This window comes from Miniopterus schreibersii (assembly GCF_964146895.1).
Source record: "Miniopterus schreibersii genome assembly, chromosome: 17".
Lineage (NCBI taxonomy): Eukaryota > Metazoa > Chordata > Mammalia > Chiroptera > Miniopteridae > Miniopterus > Miniopterus schreibersii.
Window position 1 is genome coordinate 43,899,646 of NC_138117.1, and position 21,306 is coordinate 43,920,951.

Below are 21,306 nucleotides of genomic sequence, written 5' to 3' on the forward strand. Positions count from 1 at the left end.
GGCCAGGTCAGTGGATGGAGAGTGGTTCCACCAGGCTCCAGGCAAAGCCCCAGCAGGGACCGCTCTCCCTGAGCTGCCCTTGGGGGCAGAGCCAGCAAAACCAGCCATGTGGAGCTGGAACCTGTTCTGGTCAGCTATCCCAAGAGCCCCTACCTACCTCCACGCTCTCCAGCAGCTCACTCCCAAGCCCCTCAGACTCAGCAGGCCTGGCAGGGAGCCAGGCTGTGTGCACACCTGCTTGGAGCCCAGGAACCCAGGCCCTGGGCTGCAGGCAGCTGACTGCAGTGAGAGTCTGGGCAGGTCCAGAGAGGCCCAGGAGCATGGAGCAGGACAAGGGGTCTGCCAAAAGGCGCAGAGTGGTTTCCTCTAGCGAGGAAAAGGGAGCTGCCCAGACTCCTCAGCCCACAGCTGCCACCCAGGGGACAGAGGAGGGGTGTAAGGAGGGTCCCTGCCAAGGAAGGAGGCTGCCTAGCGCCGGCCAGTTTGGGAGGTGAGGAGAGGCCACAGCTATGCAACCCACAGCCAGGCGGCCGCAGCCGCCCCTGCCCCATGTGGGAGGCACCCGCTGAGAGGCAGGGGATAGCTCAGCCTCGGCCCACGTGTCTGTGGAGCACAGACTGGGGCTCTGGACACCGGCCGGGAGCCCCCGCCGCCGCCGGGCGGCCACCCTGCCGAGCCGCGCGGCCGATGCCCTATTAAGGGCATGCCGCGGGTGCGCGGAGAGCGAGGCCTCCTCCCCGGCAGGGGCGCGGGGCGAGCCGGCGGGCGGGCGACGCGACAGTCACCGCGAACACGGCGTCAGAGGCCGGCCGTCGGGCCCGCGGGGCCAGCGGCGCCGTACCTTTGTACCTCTCCCGCACCTCCTCGTAGGCCTGGATGAAGTCCTGCTCGTCGGGCGGCGGGCCCGGCGGCGGCGAGGCGGCCATGCCGGCGGCGGGGCGCGGGCGCGGGCGCGGGGCGCGGCGGGAGCCTCGGGCCTCGGCTGCCACTCGGTCCCCGCGGCCGCGGGCGCCGCTCCCGGGGCCGCCCCCGCCCCGCCCCGCCCCGCCCGCACCCAGGATGCCCCACGGGCGGGGCGGGGCGGGGCCAGGCCGGCGGGGCGCGGGGAGCGGCGGGCGGCGGGCGGCCGGGCTCCGCGTCTCCGCCCGTGTGCACGTGCCGGCGGGCGCTGCGCTTCCCGCTCCCGCCGCAGCTTCTCCCGACCTCACCGGGCCGCGGGGGCGCGCCCCCCCCCTCGGCCCCCTCTCGGCCCCCTGAGAGCCCTTCCCCTGCCACGCTGGAGCTAGAATTGGTACCGTCGGCATAAAGGGGTCCTGAGCCCTGGCCGGGGAGCGCACTGGTTAGGGCCTCAGCCCGCTCGCCGAAGGGGCGCTGGTTGGATTCTCGGGCAAAAGCACGTGCCTGGGCTGCAAGTTCGATCCCGCGTGCGGGAGGCAACCAATCGATGTCTCTCTCCCATGGACGTTTCTCTCTCTCTCCCTCCTCCCTCCCTTCCTCCACTCTCTCTGAAAAAAATCAATGGAAAAAATATCCCCGTGTGAAGATTAACACACAAAAGAACAAACCCAAGAGAACCAGGGCCCTTAAAACAAAGCCCTGCCACGTGGCCCAGTTAGCTGAGCGTCATCCCAAGAGGCAGGAGGCCGCAGTCAGGGCTCACACCCCTGCTTCGGTTCGGGCTCCACCCCCAGCAGGGCCCGCAGGAGGCAGCCAATACATTTTTCTCTCTCATTGATTTCCTATTTCTCTCTCTCCCTCCCTCTCTCTGAAATCAAAAACATTTCTTTTTTAAATTAACGAGATTACAATTTTTTAAAAAAACAGAAAAATAACTTTATGTACTATAAAAGGACTGAAATTGGGAATTTTCAGAAGAGGTAAAATGCTTGGTACAAATAATAAACATTCTTTTCCACCCATCAAATTGGCAAAGACCCTTCTCTCAGCACTGACAAATGCCCTCCTTTCTGGAATGTCCCTGGCAGATTCCTCTCTAACCTGAAATGCTGCATACCTGTGAGTCAATACTAAGAAAATCAGCAGGCAATGCACAAAGGCCCTGCCCTGGGCCCTGGCTGCAGCTGAGCTCGGAGCCCACTGCGGAGCAGGGGTGACACTGAGGAAGACTAGAGTGCGTTAGGACATTCCTGATTCACTTTCATGTGGAGAAAAAGGACCACTTTTAAAATCCATATGTGGCACATGAAAACCTGTCAGGTCATGTATCCCATTCACACCCTCCCCTGGGGATGGGAGCCAGCATCCAGCCTTCACCCTGTCCTGCTGTCCTGCTCCTCTGTGTTTCTACCCATAAAGTCCCTCACTGCCCACACCACCATCCTGCTCAGCAGCTGGCTGCCCAGCCTCTCCACATGCCTTGGGCCACCCTCTCGGCCTCCTCGGGGCCCAGCCCTGCCCTCCAAAAGCCTCATCATCATCCAGGTCCTAGTGGTGGTTGGGGTCAGGACTCCACAGCCAGGCTTAAAGACCTTCAACGGGCTCCTCCCTTGACCAGCACATCCTAGGGTGATTTCCAGAACGGGGTCACCCACTTCCCAAAGAGAGGGGCCGCTGTCCACTGCCAGCCCTGCACCGTCAGAGGCCTCTCCCCGTCCTTTCCCATCTTCCTCCCTAGAACGGCAGGTCCTGGAGAGCAAGGCCAGACCCCGGCTCAGAGAGGGGCTGGGGCTGTGGACCCTCCGTCCTCCTCCATGCTTCCACCGCTCCCCATGGTGGCAGCCAAGACCAGGGGGCCTGGAAGGCAGCTCTGCCCCAGGAGTCCAAGGAAGTATCATTGGGGCGCTGGGGCACTGGACTGTCATGAGGCCTGGGATGGCACCCCCACAGCAAGCTTAACCTCCGGCCTTGTGCAGCAGACTGGATGGGGCCAGCAGGGGGCGCTGTGCTGTGTGCAATCACCAGGACAGGAGAGGCCCCCTCTAACCCGCAGGTCGCTCACCTCCCCCTACAGTCCTACACCTGCACAGAGCACACAGCAGCTGCTTGGTCAATCAGCCAGCACTTAGAAATGGAAAGATGAGGCCCTTTCAAATTACCTGCGATTCGGATGACGGCCCGCTCGGCAGGGTCCAAGACACTGCCATTGCCCCCAGAGCCACCTCCGCTTCGCCGGCTCCACTGCGTCTTCCCCAGGTTCCAGGGCAGTGTGTCCCCAGGGCTGGGTGAGCCACTGCCTCCGTTGGAGCCATCTTCAGCAACTGTCCGAACATCGTGGTCCTCACCCGACATGGCCTCCTGGAGAGGGAGCAGGAGGGTGTCACATCTGGGGGGTTGCACACTGACCCGCCTCCTTCTCAATCTAGACATGGGCCCCACCCCATCCACTCTAGCACCTGGACACTGACATCCACACCCCTCCTATGTCCCACCTCACCCACATACTGACCCCCCACTCTCTCCCCCCACCCATAGCTGGCCTCAACCTCTCCAGCTCATCCCTCAGACACCACACAGTGACCCCTCCCAAGCATTGACCTCACTCCCTCCAGTCTGTCGCTAGGACACTGACTCCCCCCATTGCTGCCCCTCCCTTCTCTTAGTCACCCAAACACTGACCCCTCTATGCTGTCACCCACGGGCTCACCACAGCAGAGGACACTGACCCTACCCTTCACCCTTTACCCTGATCAACCGGAGGGGAGGGGGTAATTACCTTCACTTGGACACTGACCCCACCCTCCACCACATCACTCAGACACTGGCCTCCACCCCCACCACCCCAAACCTGGACCGGTCTCCTCTAATCTTCTGATCACCGGGAGAGCCAGGCCATCAGGAAACATTGACAGCTGCCCCTCCCCCCATGACCCTGGACCCATCCCCTGGACAATGGCGCTGTACCTCGAAGCTGTCTCAGCCTCTAGGACTCCCCATGGCCACACCCCACCCCCAGCCCCGCAAAGTCCCACATCAGTCTCCGCAGTGAACTCCTATAAATAGCTGGAGCCGCAGCGGCGTGGGCCGGGCCGGGGAGCAAGCTGCGGCAAGGCTGGGAGGGAGCCGGGGCGCCGCGCCGGCGCCCACCCTGAGCGCGCGCCCACTCGCGCCGCCCGCGCGTGCACACTCGGCTCCCCAGCCCCAAGAGCGCGGGCGTGCCAGGGGTCAACGGGGCTCCGTTCCGGCAGGGGTGAGGCGGCGCGGGGGCACAACGGGGGCTCCGTGCCGCGGCCTCGGGCTAAGGCATGGGGAGGAGCAGGGGCGCCCGCCTGGGGGCCGCTCCGTCCCCCGTTCCACAGGCTCCTCCACCGGCCGCGAGCGCTCCAGCCCCCGTCCGGCGCCCCTGGGTCAGCCCAGCCTCCCCAACAATCTTTCCTGTCCACGCCCCGGCACCGCCCGACCAGTTCCGCAGTCTCCGCAAAGCCGAGGCGGTGTCCTCCGAGGGGGGCCGCGACGCAGCCCCTACTTCCAGGGCGCCCGGGGGCCCCACCCCGCCCCGAAGCTCCCGCAAGCCGCGCCTCTCCATCCCGCCGGGTCTTACGTGCCTGGGGCTCAGCTCCGCCGGCTCGGCCGCCGCAGCCGGACTGCGCGGACCCGGAGCGCCGCGGAGACCGCGCGGGCGGGGCGAGCCCGGAGCCCCGCCCAGGCCCCGACGGAACCTGGCGGGACGCGGGCGCCGGGCGCGCGAGGGGCCGAGAGCACGCGGAGCCTCGGGATGGAGCACGAGCGCGGCTCGGCCAGGCAGAGCCCCGCCGCTCGCGCCCGTCGCCCAGCTCGGCCGCCTTCCGGCGCACCCTGGGCGGGACGGCCGCTGGGAGGCGCTGGTGGGGGAGGTGCGTGACACCGAGAACGTGGGTCGCTCGGGTGCGCGCCGGGTCGGCCTCGGCCGGTGCGCAGGACCTCCCCAGAGGAGCAGCAGGCTCTGCCCGTGGGCCACCCGGCCCCTGCCCCTAGCCACGCCGAGGTCCCTCCCGCTTTTCAACAGAAGTCGGACTAGGCGCTCCAGCAAGTCCCTCCGCCCGGTTTCACGTTTATTCAAACAACACAGTGGCTCTGGGGCCAGGTCTGGCCTGGGCCGGGGAGGCCGGGCTGTCAGCTCTCCTCCTGGGCTCTGCTGACCCCTGGTGGTTGGGCCGGGCCCTGAGGAGCCCGGGCCCAGCCCTCCGCGTTGCACCCCCAATCCCGCACCGCAGCCGGAGGCAGGGGCGCCCCCAGGGGTAGCTCAGGCAGCAGAGAGATCTGCAAGGCTGTGTGGAGCTGGAGCCTGGGGAGCAGGAGGCCAGAGACAGGCTGAGAGGGACCTCTCGGGCTAGGTGGCTGGCGAGTGGCCCAAGAGCCCAGAGGGGTTCCCAGGAGGAGCCGTGTGTATGTGCTCGCACGTGATGAGGTGGGTGGGCAGCGCCTGGGTGTCGTGAAAGATGACAAAGATGTTGGGCTGGCGGGGGCAGTCCACTGCGCTGTCATAGCGTAGGAGCGCGTGGCCCGGGGGCCGCAGAGGGGGTGCCCGCAGCTGGCGGTGACCCTGCCCGTAGTCGCCGGTCAGCACCCGTGCCACGAACACTGCCTTGTGGCCGTCAGCGTTGGGGGGCGAGTAGCGGTCTTGCACCGACAGGGAGGCGCGCTTGGCAAAGTATACGCCTTGCCCATAGAGTGTGCCTGCGGGCGAGATGAGCTGGGGTCAGGGCGCCCCGGGGCGGCAGAGCCCACGCTCCCACTGGACCCAGGCTCCACCCGGGCCTCACCGTTGCGGCCGCAGAAGCTGCGGTTGAAGCCGTGCGCGCAGATGTCCGGGACGGCGGGCGCCGACGTGCCGTGGTACAGGACGCGCTCGGCGGGGTGCTGCTCACAGCGCGGCTCCAGGCGCGCTCGGTGCAGCGCGTATTGCTGCTGCAGCAGCGGGTGCAGCACCCGCTCCACCTACCAGGCGGTGAAACGGTTATTTGGAGACCCTCCCTGCCTTCTGAGCCAAAGAGACCGAACTGAGCCAGGAAAGCAGGAGCCCTGTGTTGGAGGAGGTCGGGGTCTGGGGAGACCACCTGGCTTCACTCGTGCTTTATCCAGCGGTAGACATTAGGTGGACATAAGCCACCTGGATGGGGTCCCAGGTGGCACTGGAGTGCTTCCAGGAAGGCCTGCAGGTGGGCAAACCCAACCACTCACCGGATCTTGGCACCCACAGACATGCCTCTGCATTGAAGAGCTGAGTTGGGTGCCCACCCTGCCCCACAGGACTTCACTTCCAATACCAAAAAATACCCCTGAACCTCTCAGTGCTGGGAAAACCAGGTGACCAGTCAAACAGTCAGACATGGAGGCGCTTCAGGGACCCGCACAGACTTTCTAAGGAAATTCTAACTAGTCTCTGCAGGGGGATGCAAAAGAATATTATATCTGTAAAACAAGACTAGCTAGTGTGAAAAAGAAATATTATGGAAATTAGCAAGTTCTTACATTAATAACGGAATTGAGGAACTATTAATTGGAAAAAAAAATTTTTTTTAATTTTAAAGAATGAAATTGCTGAACCAAATCTAGCAGGTAGCCCAAATAATAAGATCATGGAGATAGAGTTAAGTAGTGACTCAGAGTGCAGAGCTAAAGAAAAGAGATGGAAACTGTGAGAGGACAGGCGAGGGAGTAGGTCTGTGCAACAGATACTCCACAAGAGGACAGAACGTGATAGGAGCACATGAGGTGCTAATGCAAGGCAGCTTTTCTGAGTTGAGGTGGCGTCTTCAGGTGGAAAGGACCCATGAGATGACAAGAGGAACAGTAGGAAAGGACACATCCCTGGCACCTACCTGCCAGAGAATGTCAACCTTCAAAGTGAAATACTACAAATGTCCACACACACACTAACATCAACATACAAATGGAAAAAAGTCTCACATTTTCACACTGGGCTTCTCACCACCAATACTGGGTGCTAAGAAACCATAGAGAGATTTTTTTTTAATTTTCCAAGAGCAAAAGTTTTTAAAGAGAAAAGAAAAAGAAATGTCTTTCAAAGACCTGGAGGAAGACATATTTTGATTCTGAACACTATTTCCAGCCAAGCTGCTATTGGTGGACAAAATCAGGGCACATTAAGGCAGGCAAGACCAGCCGTGCTTGTTAACAGAAATGTCTTAAATAAACACATTCAATTTTTGTTTGAAAAAGAATAGTTGACATCAATATCAAACTATAGTTGCAAATTACCTCTCATTGTAAAAGGCAAACTAAATTTAAAAGTTCAATATGTTTACTACCAGGCCCTGGCCAGGTAGCTTAGTTGGTTAGAGCATCAGCCCAATACGCCAAGGATGCGGGTTCGATTCCCAGTCAGGGCACATACAGGAATCAACCAATAAATAAATGGAACAACAAATTGATGTCTCTCTCTCTCCCCCTTCCTCTCTCTCTCTGGAAATTAATAATAATTTTTAAAAGGTGGTTACTATCCAATCAAGGAAATACTTCTACTGAACAGAAAAAAAGAATTATGCAAGAGGGCAACTGGGAGCACAAAGAGCAGCCCAGCAGCGAAGCACAGCACAGAAAAAATGGAGAAAGTGAGAAAAAGAAGAGCCATCGGTCCTGGAACCCTAGAGTACCCTCTTTCTACAGCCTAGTCTTAATTACGAGGATTTCATTTCTCTGAATACTCTATGGTTCAATGGTAAATATTTTTTCATTATCATTATATATCCATCAACCAACAGCCCAAGAATGGAGCTTTGTGATGGTTACAGAGCAGAAGACAAAGTTCACTTGTCAACCTTGAGGACAGAATAAAGATAACGTAACCAACCAAACTATGAGATGGAAGATGGAGTTGGAGAGCGGGGGAAGGGGGGCCATCCCTTCTCCTTCCACCTAGGAAGGCAAGGGACAGTTTCCAAAGTTAAGTGTGTGTGGGGGGGAACTTGAGTGTACCCTCTAGAGTCACACAGGTGCTGCCTGGAAGGTTCAAGTGCACGTAACAGACAAAACGTGCTGGGGAGTCGAGGATGTGACTGCAGTGTGTCCCTCCTCTCTCAAAGTGCAGAACAGCTGCTAGGTCCAGAAGTGGAGGAAATGTACTTGGTCCAAAATTTAGTGGTCATCTCCAGGGAGGCATTGGTAGCGGATGGTGGTGGAGTGGTGGCAACAGACAGAGCCAAGTCTGGGGAAAGCCAGAGGTCCTGCCTTTCTGACCAGCTCCAAGTCACTGAGGCTGCTGGGTCCACCCACAACTTTGTGCATCAAGAGTTAAGAGCACCCACCTGGCATGACTGGCACAATGAGCCCAGCTCTCACTGTCCCTTCCTTCTCACCCTCTGTGAGTCTTCCCTGTCATCCATGAGCACCCAACCCTGCTCTCTGCTCCAGCTACTCTCATTCCTTTCCTTCCTTCCATAACCAGCTCATTTTCCGGCTGGTTCCTGTCCTCACCTCCAAGTCACTCTTCATCCCTCAGCCCACAGCTTCAGCTCAAGCCCTGCCTTCACACTCACTTCCAGCTGACCAGCCTCGCAGAGCCTCCTCCTCTGTCCTTCCTTCTGGCCGTGCAGATGTCCTAGACCTTGCTACCCTGCACCCCCCCCCCCCAGTCCCTCCTCAATCTTTTCTCTCTGTGCTCCTGGGGTCTCACTCTGGCTCCTCATTGGTCCCAGACTTTTGTGAATCACGCCCATGCTCAGAGTTGCCATATTTAACAAGTAAAACTACACAAGGAGAGGAGATTCCAAGATGGCGGCAGATTGAGTGGAAGCTACATTGACACTCTCCCGGAACCAAACTGGAATTACAACTAAAATATAGAAAAAACACCCTTAATAATCAACTGAAGACTAGCTGGAGAGAGCCCTCAAAATCAATGACCTAAAGTGGAGACCACATAGAGACTGGTAGGACGTGCGGAAGCTGGAGTGCGCTGGCTGGGCTCCCACAGGCAGCAGGTAAAGGTCTGGAGGGGTATCTCAGCTGTGGGGGTTCCCACTGAGGACTCTGGGGCCTAAACCCCAGGCTGGGCTCCCCAGCCCAGAGCACCAGAACTGAGAAAACTGCCCACATAACATCTGGCTGTGAAAAGCAGCAGGATTTCTGTCTGTCAGGAAGAGACAGCTGGAAATGCAGGCACCCTCTTAAATGGCCAATGCTCAAAGTTTTGTCTGCAGCCACTCACCTTGGACTCTGGTAGAGGGAGGGCTGAGAGGACTAGAGCTGTGTGAGGAAAATCCAGAGGGACTGGCTGGGGGAACAGATCTTGAAGGGCAGCCATTTGGACCCTGCTGCTAAGTCATTCCCCCATACTGCAGAGGACATCTTTCTCAGGCAGACATTTACCTTCCAAGCAGCTTTTGCCTGGGAGGGGGAAGCAATTGCCCCACCCTGTTGGAAAGCCTCTCACCACACCTGTGGAGTTTCTACAGCCTGAGGCTCATTAAGAGACTATGATGGCAATCAGCCTCTGAGTTTTTGCAGGATCTACTTCTGGACCCAGGGCTTGGAAAAGCAGACCTTGGTGCACATTTTGGTCCTGTCCAAGCACATCCAGCCTCAGCAGAGGGAACCACAAACTGTGGATTGTGGAAAGCTTCAAACAGCATTCTCAAGGCCAATCATAAACAGTGTCTGACATTAGCCTGCACCAGGGACCATCTAAAAGACTGGGAGTCCTAGCAGATCTACCTAATACATAGAAACAAACCCAAACATGTAGCCAAAATAGGGAGACAAAAAAACAAGCCCCAAATGAAAAAACAAGACAATTTCTCTGGAAGAAGAGATTAATGAAATGGAGATAAGCAATCTATCAGATATAGAGTTCAGAATACTGATTGTAAGGATGCTCAACAGCATGAGAAAAGATATGGAAACTATGCAGGAAATTTAAAATGACATAGCAGAAATAAAAGAAACATTGGAAGGAATAAACAGCAGATTAGAAGAAGCTGAGGATCAGATCAGCAAATTAGAATACAGGGTAGAAAAAAATCAGTCAGAGAAGCAAAGAGGAAAACACAATTTAAAAACAAGAGGACAGCCCAGCCGGGCGTGGCTCAGTGGTTGAGTGTCGACCTAGGATCCAGGAGATCAGGGTTCGATTCCCAGTCAGGGCACATGCCCAGGTTGCAGGCTGCAGCCAATCAATGACTCTCTCATCATTGATGTTTCTATCTCTCTCTCTCCCTCTCCTTTTCTCTCTGAAATCAATAAAGATATATTTTTTAAAAAAACACACAAAAAAACCAGGAGGACATTCTAAGGGAGCTGTGGGACAACATGAAAGGTAACAATATTTGCATCATAGAAGTGCCAGAAGAGGCCAAAAGTAAGCAAGGATTAGAGAACCTGTTTGAAGAAATAATGGCAGAAAACTTCCCTAACCTGGTCAAGGAAAACGTCACACAAGTTCAGGAGGCACAGTGAGTGCCAAGCAAGAAGAACCCAAAGAGGCCACACCCAGAGACATCATAATTAAACTGCCCAAAATTCAAGACAAATAATCTTAAAGGCAGCAAGAGAAAAGCAATCTGTTACCTACAAAGGAGCTCCCATAAGGCTGTCAGCTGACTCTCATCAGAAACTCTACAGGCCAGAAGGAAATGGCATGAAGTGTTCAAGGTAATGAAAAGCAAGAACCTGAAACCAAGACTACTGTATCCAGCAAGGCTATCATTCAAAATAGATGGTGAAATAAAGAGATTTCCAGACAAAAAAGGCTAAAGGAATTTATCACCAACAAACCATATTGCAGGAAATGTTAAAGGGACTGCTGTAATAAGTAGAAATAGAGAAAGTAACATAGACATGAAGAATTAAAATGGCAATAGAGAAATACCTATTAATAACCTTAAATGTAAATGGATTAAATGCAACAATCAAAAGACATAGGGTAGCTGAATGGATAAGAAAACAAGGCCCAAATATCTGCTGCCTACAAGAGACCCACCTCAGAACAAAAGACTCACACAGGCTGGAAAAAAATCTTCTGGGGGACTTTAAGGGAGAGACTGACAACAATACATTTATAGCAGGGGACTTTAACAATCCACTGACTCTACTGGATAGATCTTCCAGACAAAAAATCAACAAGGAAACAGTGACTCTAAATGACCCACTAGATCAGATGTATTTAATTGACATTCACAGAACATTCCACTCCAAAGCTGCAGAATAGGCATGTCCTCAAGTGCACATGGGACATTCTCAAAGATAGACCACATGTTAGGACACAGAATAAGTCTCTACAAGTTCAAGAAGATTGAAATCATATCAAGCATCTTCTCAGACATTTATACCATGGAATACTATGCAGCTGTAAAAAAGAAGTACCCCTTACCCTTTGAGACAGCATGGTGGGACCTGGAGAGTATTATGCTAAGTGAAATAAGCCAGGCAGAGAAAGACAAGTGTCACATTATCTCACTCATATGTGGAATCTAATGAACAAAATAGATCCAGAGACAAAGAAGCATGGAACAGACTGAGGAATTTCAGAAGGAAGGGGGAAGGTGGGTGGGTGGGTGGATGTGGAGAGATTAATCTAACAACTTATATGCATATATGCATAACCCATGGACAAAGACAATAGTGTGGCAAAGGCCTTCGAGGGGTGGGGGTGCAGGGGATCAATGGGGGGGGACATCTGTAATACTTTAAACAATAAAAATAAATTTAAACATTAAAAAAAAGAACTGTTAAAAAATAAAAGCTACTGGAGGAGGCTGAGGCACTGCAGCCAGCCCTCTTCTTGCTGGAGTGGACCCTTGACAGGCAGGAGAGACCCCAGAACAACAGACGTGCTCTCTGTGGAATGAGTAACCCTTACAGCAGCCATGAGATGGCGTCACCACCTCATGCTCCTGGTGTAACTGGCAATGCAGGGATCTGCTCAGGTCTGTCAGGTCCTGGGACCTCTAACCTCTATGTCCTTGTCTCCCCCATCCAGACTTTGTGAACGCCCTCTGGGCAGGGAGCAGTGCTGGGGAGCTCGTGCTCCTCCCTCCTCCAACAGCTTCCAGCCTGCCCGACACTGGGCAGCTCCCTGCCAGCTGACCCTGATATGCAAAAATGACAGCCCACAGGCTCTATAAGGCAAAAACGGCACCATGAGCCCAGGAGGCCACGAGGCTGACGAGACCAAACCTAGACTCACCCGGACGATGCGGATCCTGCTGTGGACAGTGTCCAGGGTGTTGTAGAAGGCCTGCACCACTGCCTGGAACTCCACGCTATTCTCAGCCAGACACTCCAGCCTGCCCAAGGGCCCCTTCAGCCTCTGCCGTGGCACTGACACATGGGAGAAAGAGGGTCTGGGCCATGCCGGGGGCACCAGTAAGTCCCTGAGAGCCTAGTCCACCCCACCCTCCCCCAGTCCCAGGTGCAAACTCACCGGTGGGGCTCGAAGCCTCCAGGAGAAAGGTCAAACTCTGATCCCGGGGACCAGCCAGCAGTGCTGCTAAGTGGCGGGCCGCGCGGGTGGGCTGGACCCCGAAGCCACGGAGGGCAGTACAATCATTGTGAAGGGCAATACTCACACCATGGCACCGCTCCAGGCGGGCACGCAGCTCTGTGGGCAGCATGTGACCCCGAAGCCCCACTGTCTCCTCCCAGAGGTGCATCTCCAAGGCAGCCCCTAGTGCCCGGTCCAGCTCATCTATATCCTGCTCAAAGGCCGCATGTACCACCAGCTGGGCCTGGCCACCAGTTCCTTCTGCCTCCAGTGGGGTTGGCTCCAACAGGGAGAGGGCCAGTGCTTGCTGCAGTGCAGCAGCCTCCTCCTGCTCAGCCACCTGGCCTTGCGGCTCTAGTGAGCGGTGGAGAGCCAGCTGCAGAGCCGCCTCCTCCTCTAGCCGCCCAGGTACCCCAGTGCTGGGAGCCATGGGCTCCTCCCCAGCCCTGGGTGCAGTCTCTTCCTCTGGCTGCTCCTCAGGTTCCTCCTCCCCCAGCTCCAGTGGCAGCCAGTCTTCCCCATCCAGGCCCTCCAGGGTGGCCAGTAGTTCCCGGACCTCCTCTGCGGACAGGGAGAGGCAATGGGTGAGGGGTCAATCCCAGCCAGGGTGGGGCTGAAAGATAGGATGAGTAAGGGAATAGGTGAAGATGGAGGGTTTAGGGGGTATGGGGTCACAAGACAGGTGGGAGTGCAGAGCACAGTGGAGGGTGAGGTTACGAAAGGGCCACAGGATGTGCTGGGTGTCCCCAGAGAGCCCTACCCAGGCTCAGGTTCTCCTGGTCACTGCCTGTACCATCTGGGGACTGGCAAGGGAGGACCTGGAGGGCCTCAGTGGGGTCCACCTGTCAGGAGAGAAAGTTAAGGTCCACTGGGCCCACACCCCTCCCAGGCCTCTGAGCAAGGGTGGAGGTGGCACCAGGCTGAGGTGTGAGAAAGGGGAGGCACAGGGACGGGCTCCAACTCTACCTTTGCAGGGTCTGTGTCCAGGGTGTCCCTGGCCAAGCGCTCTGTCCCAAAGATACACTGGAATTGAGCCTCCAGCTCCCGAAGAAGGTGCTGCCCCTCTGGGCCCAGCAGGAACCTGGCACTGCCTGGGTGCTTCAGGGTCAGCACGTGACAGCTAATGCTGCCTAGCAGACTTTGCAGAAACTCCTCAGCTGCTTGGCATGGGGCCAGGGCTCCGCAGAGCTGAAGGACCATCAGGCAGTGAGGGGGCAGCTTACAGGTGTAGGGCACAAGAAAGGTACACAGCAGTCCCAGTGGGAGAGGGGGCCAAAGGTCACTCACCCGAAAGCCCGTCATATCTGATCCTTCGAGTGGGAAAAGGGCAACATCTCCCAAGCCAGCAAGAAGGTCCTCATGATAGAGCTGTATGAAGCGCATGGCTCCTGGTTCCATTGACAGCACCATCTCCACCAGCCCCTCCTGCTCCAGTGACCACACAGTCCCCAGGCTCCCTGATCCCACTTGCTCTGGAGACCCCATGGCATTCTCCACTGAGCCCACCAGGCCTGGAGACTCTACAGGCCTTGAGCTAACCAGCTCTGCCTGCCCTGAAGACTCCAGGAGCCCCATGCTCTCTAGCCCCTCATGTCCCAAAGACCCCACAGGCCCTGAGCTGACTGGCCCAGCCTGTCCCAGAGACCCTATGGGATCTGTCCTTAGAGAGGCTCCTGATTGGCCTGGTGCCTCCTCAGAGCCCAAGGTCACAGTCCCTACACCCTTCAGTGCCCGCACTGGCTCTCCAGCCTCCAGGAGAGCATGCTCAGGGGCCCCAGGCCCCAACTCGGACAAATGGTCCCCTCCACTGGGGTCCGAAGCAAGCTCCTCCGGCTCCAGGAATTCATAGTGGGGGACCAGGCTCAGCTCCGAGCCCTGCAGCCGGTGGTCCTGCTGCAGCACCCTTTCAGCCGCTTGGAGGAAGAGAGGAGAGGAGGCCCGTTAGCGGTCTGAGGGATGAAAAAGGTGGGCCGGGTTTGTCCAACCCCACTCACCCTGCCACTGCTGGAAGGAGACCACAGTGCCCAGGTGCCCTGGCAGGCTGCGCAGGTCCAGCAGGGGGCCCCCACCACTTCGGCGCTCGTTCTCCAGGTATAGCTCCAGCAGCAGAGGGTCCACAGGGGTAGTGCCCCCTACCACACGCACTGCTCGGGCCTGGGGCACCCGCGTCAGGGATACCTTGGCCCCCTCCAAGCCCAGGGCCCCAGCCTGCTCCTCCAACACGCGGACTTCTGTGGGGAAGGTGCAAATTGACTCAGTGCGTCTACCCTAACAGGCACACCTGCGCCCATCCCGCCTCTTACCTGCCTCAGAGAGGGGCTTAGGCAGCTGGACCAGGGCCCGGTCTGGTCGGGGACTGGCCAGGGCATGGCAGGGCTGCTCTGGGTGCCCCATGGAGTGCAGCAGGGCCTGGACGTGCTGCTCCAGGCGCTGGGGTGCAGTGCCAGGGGGCAGTCCTTGGAGCAGCAAGCGTGCAGGAGCACGCGGTGGGGCTGGCTGCAGGCTCAGCTGTGCACCGTGCAGCACATGCTCCTTCTGGGCTAAGACCCTTGCTGCGTCTGTGGGCAGGGGTGAGGTGGGGTGTCAGGGCCAGTGGCCCACTGTGTCCAGGCTGCCCGTTCCATCGGCCCCCTCACCTGCAGTCTCCCGAAAAGTGAGTATGCCTCCATGGCCAAGTCTCTGCCAGCTCAGCACAGGCCCCCCCCCAGAGCGTCGGTGGTTCTCAAAGTAGAGTGTGAGCAGCTCATCTGGGATGTTGGGGGGCAGCCCACTGAGCTCCACTGCCGCCCCCACCTCCTCTGCCTCTGCCATCACAACCCTGGGGCGGAGACCAGTGAGTAGAGTAGTTTCCCCACAATCCAACCCCACCCCTTCCAACCCCCACCAGCCCCCCTTCCCCCACAACATTCCCTGGCACCTCCCTTCATCATGGGTGGCCCACAGCCTGCACTTACACTGCCCGCTTCCTCAACCACCCCAGCACACACCTTCAGTCAGGACTCCCAAGCCTGCTCCGCAGGCAGAAGACCTGGATCCAGAAAACAAAAGTGAAACTGTCTGAGGGAAGTAGGAAGGGAGGGGCCTTCAACGCTGGGCTGGGTGGCTGCCTCCTACTGGCAGGCCCACTGGCAGGCCCTCCCACAGCGGCAGCGGAGCCTTCCACCCCACCCCAGCTCCGCAGTCTGCAAAGAGCCCCCAGCGACCGGGGGGTGTTGGCTGGGCATGGCCACTCAGTCCAGCCCACTGACTGGCAGGATAGGGGAAGTGACCCCTGGCTGTCCTCCACTCCCATTGGCCTCTCTCTGTGAACCAAAAATGGCCAATCGCCCTCCCTACTAAATCCACCAGGAGGCTCCAGTCACCGCCCCCTACTCAGGGACCTCAAGCCTCTGTGTCCCTCTCCCCAACAACATGAGCAGCTTGGGTCTCCAGGCATGCCCCTGGCTCGGGCTGGTTTCCAACTCTCCCCAGCAACCTCCCTAAACCTGGTCCTCACTCTTCACACTTCGCAGGTGACCAGGCCTCACACTTAGTGAGTGTTGAGGGTGAACAGCTCCCGCCCTTGACCTACAAGTGCTTCCCAGCGCGGCCTTCCTCTGTCTCCTCCACTCCCTTCCCTGTCTCTCTCTGTGGTCTGTGCACCTGCCCAGCCTTCCCATCTTTCATCATCATCATTGTAACCACTGTCATCATGGCGAACCCCAGAAGGTGCAGGCACTGTGTCTTGCTACAGCAAATCCTTATCACAGAAGGGGAAATGGAGGCACAGATAGGGCCCATGGTAGTGCTCACACCCAGGCTTCACCTTTAGAATCCAACTCCCTCTTGCCACAGAGCCTCACCCCCACTGCCCATGCTCCATTGGCTTCCAGCCTCTCAGAGGTATGCTCATGACTGTGCTCTACCTCCCACCTCCCATTCAGCCATCAGCCTCCACACCCTGATGCACCTCGAGGAGACTGAGGACCTGCTCAGCCTGCACACCCAGCTGCACACCTGGCACCTTGGCTGCCCCCACCCTGGTCTGAGTCTCCATCATCTCTCACCTGGATCACTACACTAACCTTCTAACAATCTCCCTCTGCCACTCCCACCCACCTCCACTGTTCCTTCTCAACAGAGCAAGCAGAGTGAGCCTTGTAAAGCAGCACAAACAGCTGCTACAGTTTGGCTATGGGAAAAGCCAGAGTCACTCACAGTAAAAGCCAAAGTCCTTTGAAATGTCTGCCAGACCCAGCCTGATGGAGCCCCAGTCCCCTCTGTGGCCCCATCCCCCTGCACTCCCCATGCTCATCCAGCTCCAGTCTCTTCCTCCAGCTTAGTAGACTGATCCCACCTTAATGTCCTTGCACTGGCCTTTCTCACAGAGCCACCTGGCCACCCTTGCCCCTTACCCCACTCTTAGTAAAATATTTAACTTGAAGCTAAGTCTTTAAGGACCTTATACAGGCCACTTCCAAGGCCCTGACCTCAACTTCATATTTGTAATTTTTTATTGTTTCCTCAAATTATATGAGCTTTTAGTTCCACAAAGCATGAATGCATCCCTGCCTGCTCTATATATTTTCTCTCCCTGGAGAACTCACCACCTCCTAACATTCTGTGTAATTTACCTATTATGCTGCTCCCTTCTGCAAAGATGCTGCCCAGGCAGGGGTGCACTGGAGCAGCTCTTATCATGACCAGATTGTTGAATTTTTACGAACCAGTTGTTAAACTGGCAGTAGCTTGAAATCAGCGACGGCAGGAGTATTTATAACACGGGCAAATGTAAAAGGTGCAAATCAGGGCTTTCCTTTGCTAGACCCAGTTGTTAATGATTGAACCAGCACACCGTGGGCACAGGACAGCCTTTTCCAAACCACTGCAGAGCCTGGGAGAGGCCAACCATGCAAGAGCCAGAATTGCACAGTCAAGTCCCTAGCCCCAGGTGGAGGACACTGCAGCTGGGATGTTCCTGGCTGTGGCAGTCAGTACTTCCTCAGGAGCCCTGCTGGAGCTGAGGGAAGAAGTGAAGCCTCCAGTCCTGGGGCATCTTTAAGCCTCAGCCCCCTAGCAGCGAAACAGGGCTAGGAACTGCAGCCCTGCAGCGAAGGTGTGATGAAGACAGTGAGGATAAAGGTCTCCTATGAGGCCTGGAATAATTCGCTCTCAGTGACTGGTACAGATGATGTAGCGGGTAAATAACTAGGCCTCATGATTTGGGATAGCCTTGGATGAAAAGGGAAAGTGGTGTTTTAAGGCCAAGAAAGGATGGAGAGTGCTGGGGAGCCTCAGTAATCTCAGGTTTGGGAATAAAGTTCTCAACTCCCTAAACCAAATTGGCCAGGCAGACCTCAGCCTCCAGGGGTCTTCAGCCCCCACCGCGCAAGCCCACCTCTCGGTGGACAGCGTGGGACACTGGCTCGGGCCTGGGACTCGGAAAGGAGCCAGCAGGGAAGGGAAAGCGGTGTCAAATCCACCCAGGAGAAATCCCGCATTTGCAGCCGCGGCCCCGCCCTCCGCCGCGCGGCCCCGCCCCTCCGCCGCGCGGCCCCGCCCCTCCGCCGCGCGGCCCCGCCCCTCCGCCGCGCGGCCCCGCCCCTCCGCCGCGCGGCCCCGCCCCTCCGCCGCGCGGCCCCGCCCCTTCGCATCTTCCGAGCGGCGGCGCAGGCTCAGCCTCGCGGGCCGCGGAGCGGGCGGGGCGCGGGCGCAGCGGCCATCGACCGCGCAGCCGCGCAGCCGACACCGTACGCACGGTCCCGAGGCGCCCCGCAAGTGGTAAGTACCGGCCCAAGCCCAGCAACGAGTCTGGTCGCCGAGCCGCGGCCCGTAGCCTCCGCCCCCGCGCGGGCCGCGCGCGGCCGAGCGGCGCCCCGGGGCTCCGCCGGTGGCTCTGGCCGGGGCGGGGGCGGCGGGCGGGGGTCCGCAGCCTGGAGCGGGAGGGCGGGTGCGACGCGCTGCGGTGGCGGCCGGAGCCGCGGCCCCAAGCCCCTGGACCAGCAGGAAGGCCCACCCCGCCCTCGGAGCCGTTCCGTGGCCGCCCCCGCTCCGCCGCCCACGCCCGCTTTGTTCTCCCGCGCGCCCTCTGGTCGCTTCCAGCTCCCACACGCACCCGCGCAACTGCTCCTGGCGCACCCCACTGCAGGCAGCGGGCAGCGGATTCAGGCCTGTGCGGTCCCCGTGGCGAGGGACAGGCGGGCCCTCCTCGCCGAGGGCTCAGGGCCCGCGCAGCCCGCCCGCGGCCTGGGGCTTTCCGGGAATAGAAATACCGGCCGGCTCTGGCCCCTTAAAGCTGCTTAGGAGGAGGGATGCGCTGGGAACGGTCCAGACACCCCCCACACGTCCTCACCAGGACCCGGCCGGCGCTGAGCTGGGAGGCCCCAGCATCGCTGAGAAGGCCCTTCCCGTTGCTTCTAAAATACAGCCGGAGCCAAAAATCCCGAAACTGACAGTCATCTCCTCCTCGGTCCCCTCCTCCACCTTTGGAGTTGGCCTAGAGTGGCCTCTAAGCTAGAAGCCCCAGGCCCAGCCACCCACCCGGTCCCTACCTGATCCCCCTGGACGCGACTGCCCCACTGCTTGGGTCTGCCAACTGCCCGGAGGCAAAGGTCATGAATTCCTCCTTCTTGTGGTCCTGGTTCCAGCAGCAGGCGGGGCCAGCCCCAGGCTGATTCTGGGGACAAGTCATCCCAGAGCTGACTGTTCTCTCTCTCTCCTTTAGGGGGAGACCACAGAACCTGAGGCCATGCCTCATGAGAAGAGTTTCTTGGTGTCTGGGGACAGCTATCCTCCCCCCAACCCTGGATATCCTGGGGGGCCCCAGCCCCCCATGCCTCCCTACCCAGGGGCCCCTTACCCACAACCCCCCTTCCAGCCTTCCCCCTATGGCCAGCCAGGGTATCCCCAAGGCCCCAGTTCCTACCCCCAAGGAGGTTACCCTCAGGGTCCCTACCCCCAAGGGGGCTACCCCCAGGGCCCCTACCCCCAGGGGGGCTACCCACAAGGCCCCTACCCCCCAGGGGGCTACCCTCAGGGGCCATATCCACAGAGCCCCTTTCCACCCAACCCCTATGGACAACCACAGGCCTTCCTGGCCCAGGACCCTGGCTGTGAGTAGCAGGGCAGGGGCTCAGGGAGGGCAGGGGCTCCAGGTGTCCACAAGTGACACTGACCCAGTCCATCCTCCTCCTCAGCACCTCAGCATGGAAACTATCACGAGGAGGGACCCCCGTCCTACTATGACAACCAGGACTTCCCTGCCACCAACTGGGATGACAAGAGCATCCGCCAGGCTTTCATCCGGAAGGTGGGCCTGGGGCTGGGGTTGAGGGGCAGTGGCACTGGGCAGGCTCTGAGTGGCTCCTTCCTCAGGTGTTCCTGGTGCTGACCCTGCAGCTGTCTGTGACTCTGTCCACTGTGGCCGTGTTCACGTTCGTTAGGGAGGTGAAGGGCTTCGTCCGGGAGAATGTCTGGACCTACTACGTTTCCTACGCTGTCTTCTTCATCTCCCTCATTGCACTCAGCTGCTGTGGGGACTTTCGACGAAAGCACCCCTGGAACCTCGTTGCGCTGGTAACTCCAAAACTGAGCCCCTGGCCCCCAGGGCCCAGCCTCCCCACCCCACACTCTCACTGTTTGCACTGAAGGGGGAGGTTGTATTTGGAGCAGCCCTCATACCCAAGGCCTCATCTCTCCACAGTCGATCCTGACTGTCAGCCTGTCCTACATGGTGGGCATGATCGCCAGCTTCTACAACACCGAGGCAGTCATCATGGCTGTGGGCATCACCACGACCGTCTGCTTCACGGTGGTCATCTTCTCCATGCAGGTGAGGGGTCCTGGTGGTGGTCTTCTCCATGCGTGTGAGGGCTCCCAGGTGGGGTTGCTGGCCTGGGGCCTTGCAGGGCGGGCACCCAGAGCCTGTTGTGCGATCCCCACAGACCCGCTACGACTTCACTTCATGCATGGGTGTGCTCCTGGTGAGCATGGTGGTGCTGGTCATCTTCGCTGTTCTCTGCATCTTCATCCGCAACCGCATCCTGGAAATTGTATACGCCTCACTCGGCGCGCTGCTCTTCACCTGCGTGAGTGAGGGGCCACCTGGGGCGGGCACGGGTGGGTGGATGGGTCCTTCAGCACTGCATGCTGTCACCCCAGTTCCTGGCAGTGGATACCCAGCTGCTGCTGGGGAACAAGCAGCTGTCGCTGAGCCCAGAGGAGTACGTGTTTGCGGCACTTAACCTGTACACAGACATCATCAACATTTTCCTGTACATCCTCACCATCATTGGCCGCGCCAAGGAGTAGCCCAAGCCCCGGCACGTGGGTGGCGTGGCTGGCTTGGCAGTGCCATCTGGACCTTCCCACTCTCCCTGGGCACAGCCTGGGACAGAGGAAGCCACTCTCCGACCCTCCTGTGTGTACACTGCAGATATTTCCCTTTGGATCTGCTGTGGCCAGCATAGCCCCTTCTAGCCCTCCTGCCCTACCAAAGGGCAGCAGGGCTGGGTTTCTGTGCCACCTCCTTCCCACTCACTGTTGCATGAGCCCTGTCTGCCAGCCCACCCCAGGGGGCAACACCAGGTCCTAGGGGAGAGGGATCAAGCCAAGAAGTGAGGGTGCACGTCTTCCCTCCAGTCCCAGCTCCCTGCCTGGCATAAAGTATCCCCTTCCTGTCCCCACCCTAACCCTGGAGTGCAGTGCTGTTCTCTGGGGAACCTGCGGGGTGAGGGTCTCATCCCTGTGCTGAGTCCTGAGGGCAGAGAGGATAGAATATTTCAGGGGAAAAGGATGCCTTCCTCTCATTCTGCTGTCTTTAAAATTCCAATAAATAGGACCCTCTGCTCTCTGTGCTCTTGTCACTCTTCTCAGTGCCACTTCTTCCATGAGGTGCGGAGGGGCTCTGGGCCTCCCCAGGGTGATGAAGGGAGCAGGACCAGGCATTG

General features: G+C 58.4%; 3 protein-coding genes across 7 annotated transcripts in view; 1 reads left to right on the forward strand and 2 right to left on the reverse strand.

Annotated features, from left to right (window-relative positions):
- The window catches only part of PLEC (plectin), a 51,307-nt gene extending 50,379 nt beyond the window's left edge, over positions 1-928 (reverse strand). Inside the window, exon 1 of the mRNA XM_081116481.1 lies at positions 842-928. Coding sequence (XP_080972607.1) covers positions 842-926 — 85 coding nt within the window. The 5' untranslated portion in view covers positions 927-928. The remainder of the gene's footprint in view (positions 1-841) is intronic.
- Positions 929-4,959: 4,031 nt separating this feature from the next.
- On the reverse strand, positions 4,960-19,076 carry PARP10 (poly(ADP-ribose) polymerase family member 10). Of its 3 annotated transcripts, none has more exons than XM_081116471.1 (12): positions 18,910-19,076; positions 15,367-15,407; positions 15,016-15,197; positions 14,683-14,937; positions 14,374-14,610; positions 13,667-14,292; positions 13,346-13,567; positions 13,140-13,221; positions 12,320-12,940; positions 12,083-12,216; positions 5,700-5,874; positions 4,960-5,613 (listed from the first exon to the last, which is right to left on the reverse strand). In XM_081116471.1, the coding sequence occupies exons 3-12, from the start codon at positions 15,188-15,190 to the stop codon at positions 5,267-5,269; spliced, it is 2,874 nt and encodes a 957-aa protein (XP_080972597.1). In that variant the 5' UTR covers positions 15,191-15,197; positions 15,367-15,407; positions 18,910-19,076; the 3' UTR covers positions 4,960-5,266. The 3 variants fall into 3 exon arrangements, with proteins under 3 accessions (XP_080972597.1, XP_080972599.1, XP_080972598.1); XM_081116473.1 differs by having other exon boundaries at positions 15,334-15,407; positions 18,910-18,981; XM_081116472.1 differs by lacking the exon at positions 18,910-19,076 and adding an exon at positions 18,474-18,704.
- GRINA (glutamate ionotropic receptor NMDA type subunit associated protein 1) lies at positions 18,007-21,209 on the forward strand. Of its 3 annotated transcripts, none has more exons than XM_081116476.1 (8): positions 18,007-18,139; positions 18,714-18,969; positions 19,083-19,470; positions 19,555-19,667; positions 19,733-19,933; positions 20,061-20,189; positions 20,302-20,445; positions 20,519-21,209. In XM_081116476.1, the coding sequence occupies exons 3-8, from the start codon at positions 19,107-19,109 to the stop codon at positions 20,666-20,668; spliced, it is 1,101 nt and encodes a 366-aa protein (XP_080972602.1). In that variant the 5' UTR covers positions 18,007-18,139; positions 18,714-18,969; positions 19,083-19,106; the 3' UTR covers positions 20,669-21,209. The 3 variants fall into 3 exon arrangements, with proteins under 3 accessions (XP_080972602.1, XP_080972601.1, XP_080972600.1); XM_081116475.1 differs by having other exon boundaries at positions 18,786-18,969; XM_081116474.1 differs by lacking the exon at positions 18,714-18,969.
- The last annotated feature ends 97 nt before the right edge of the window (positions 21,210-21,306 follow it).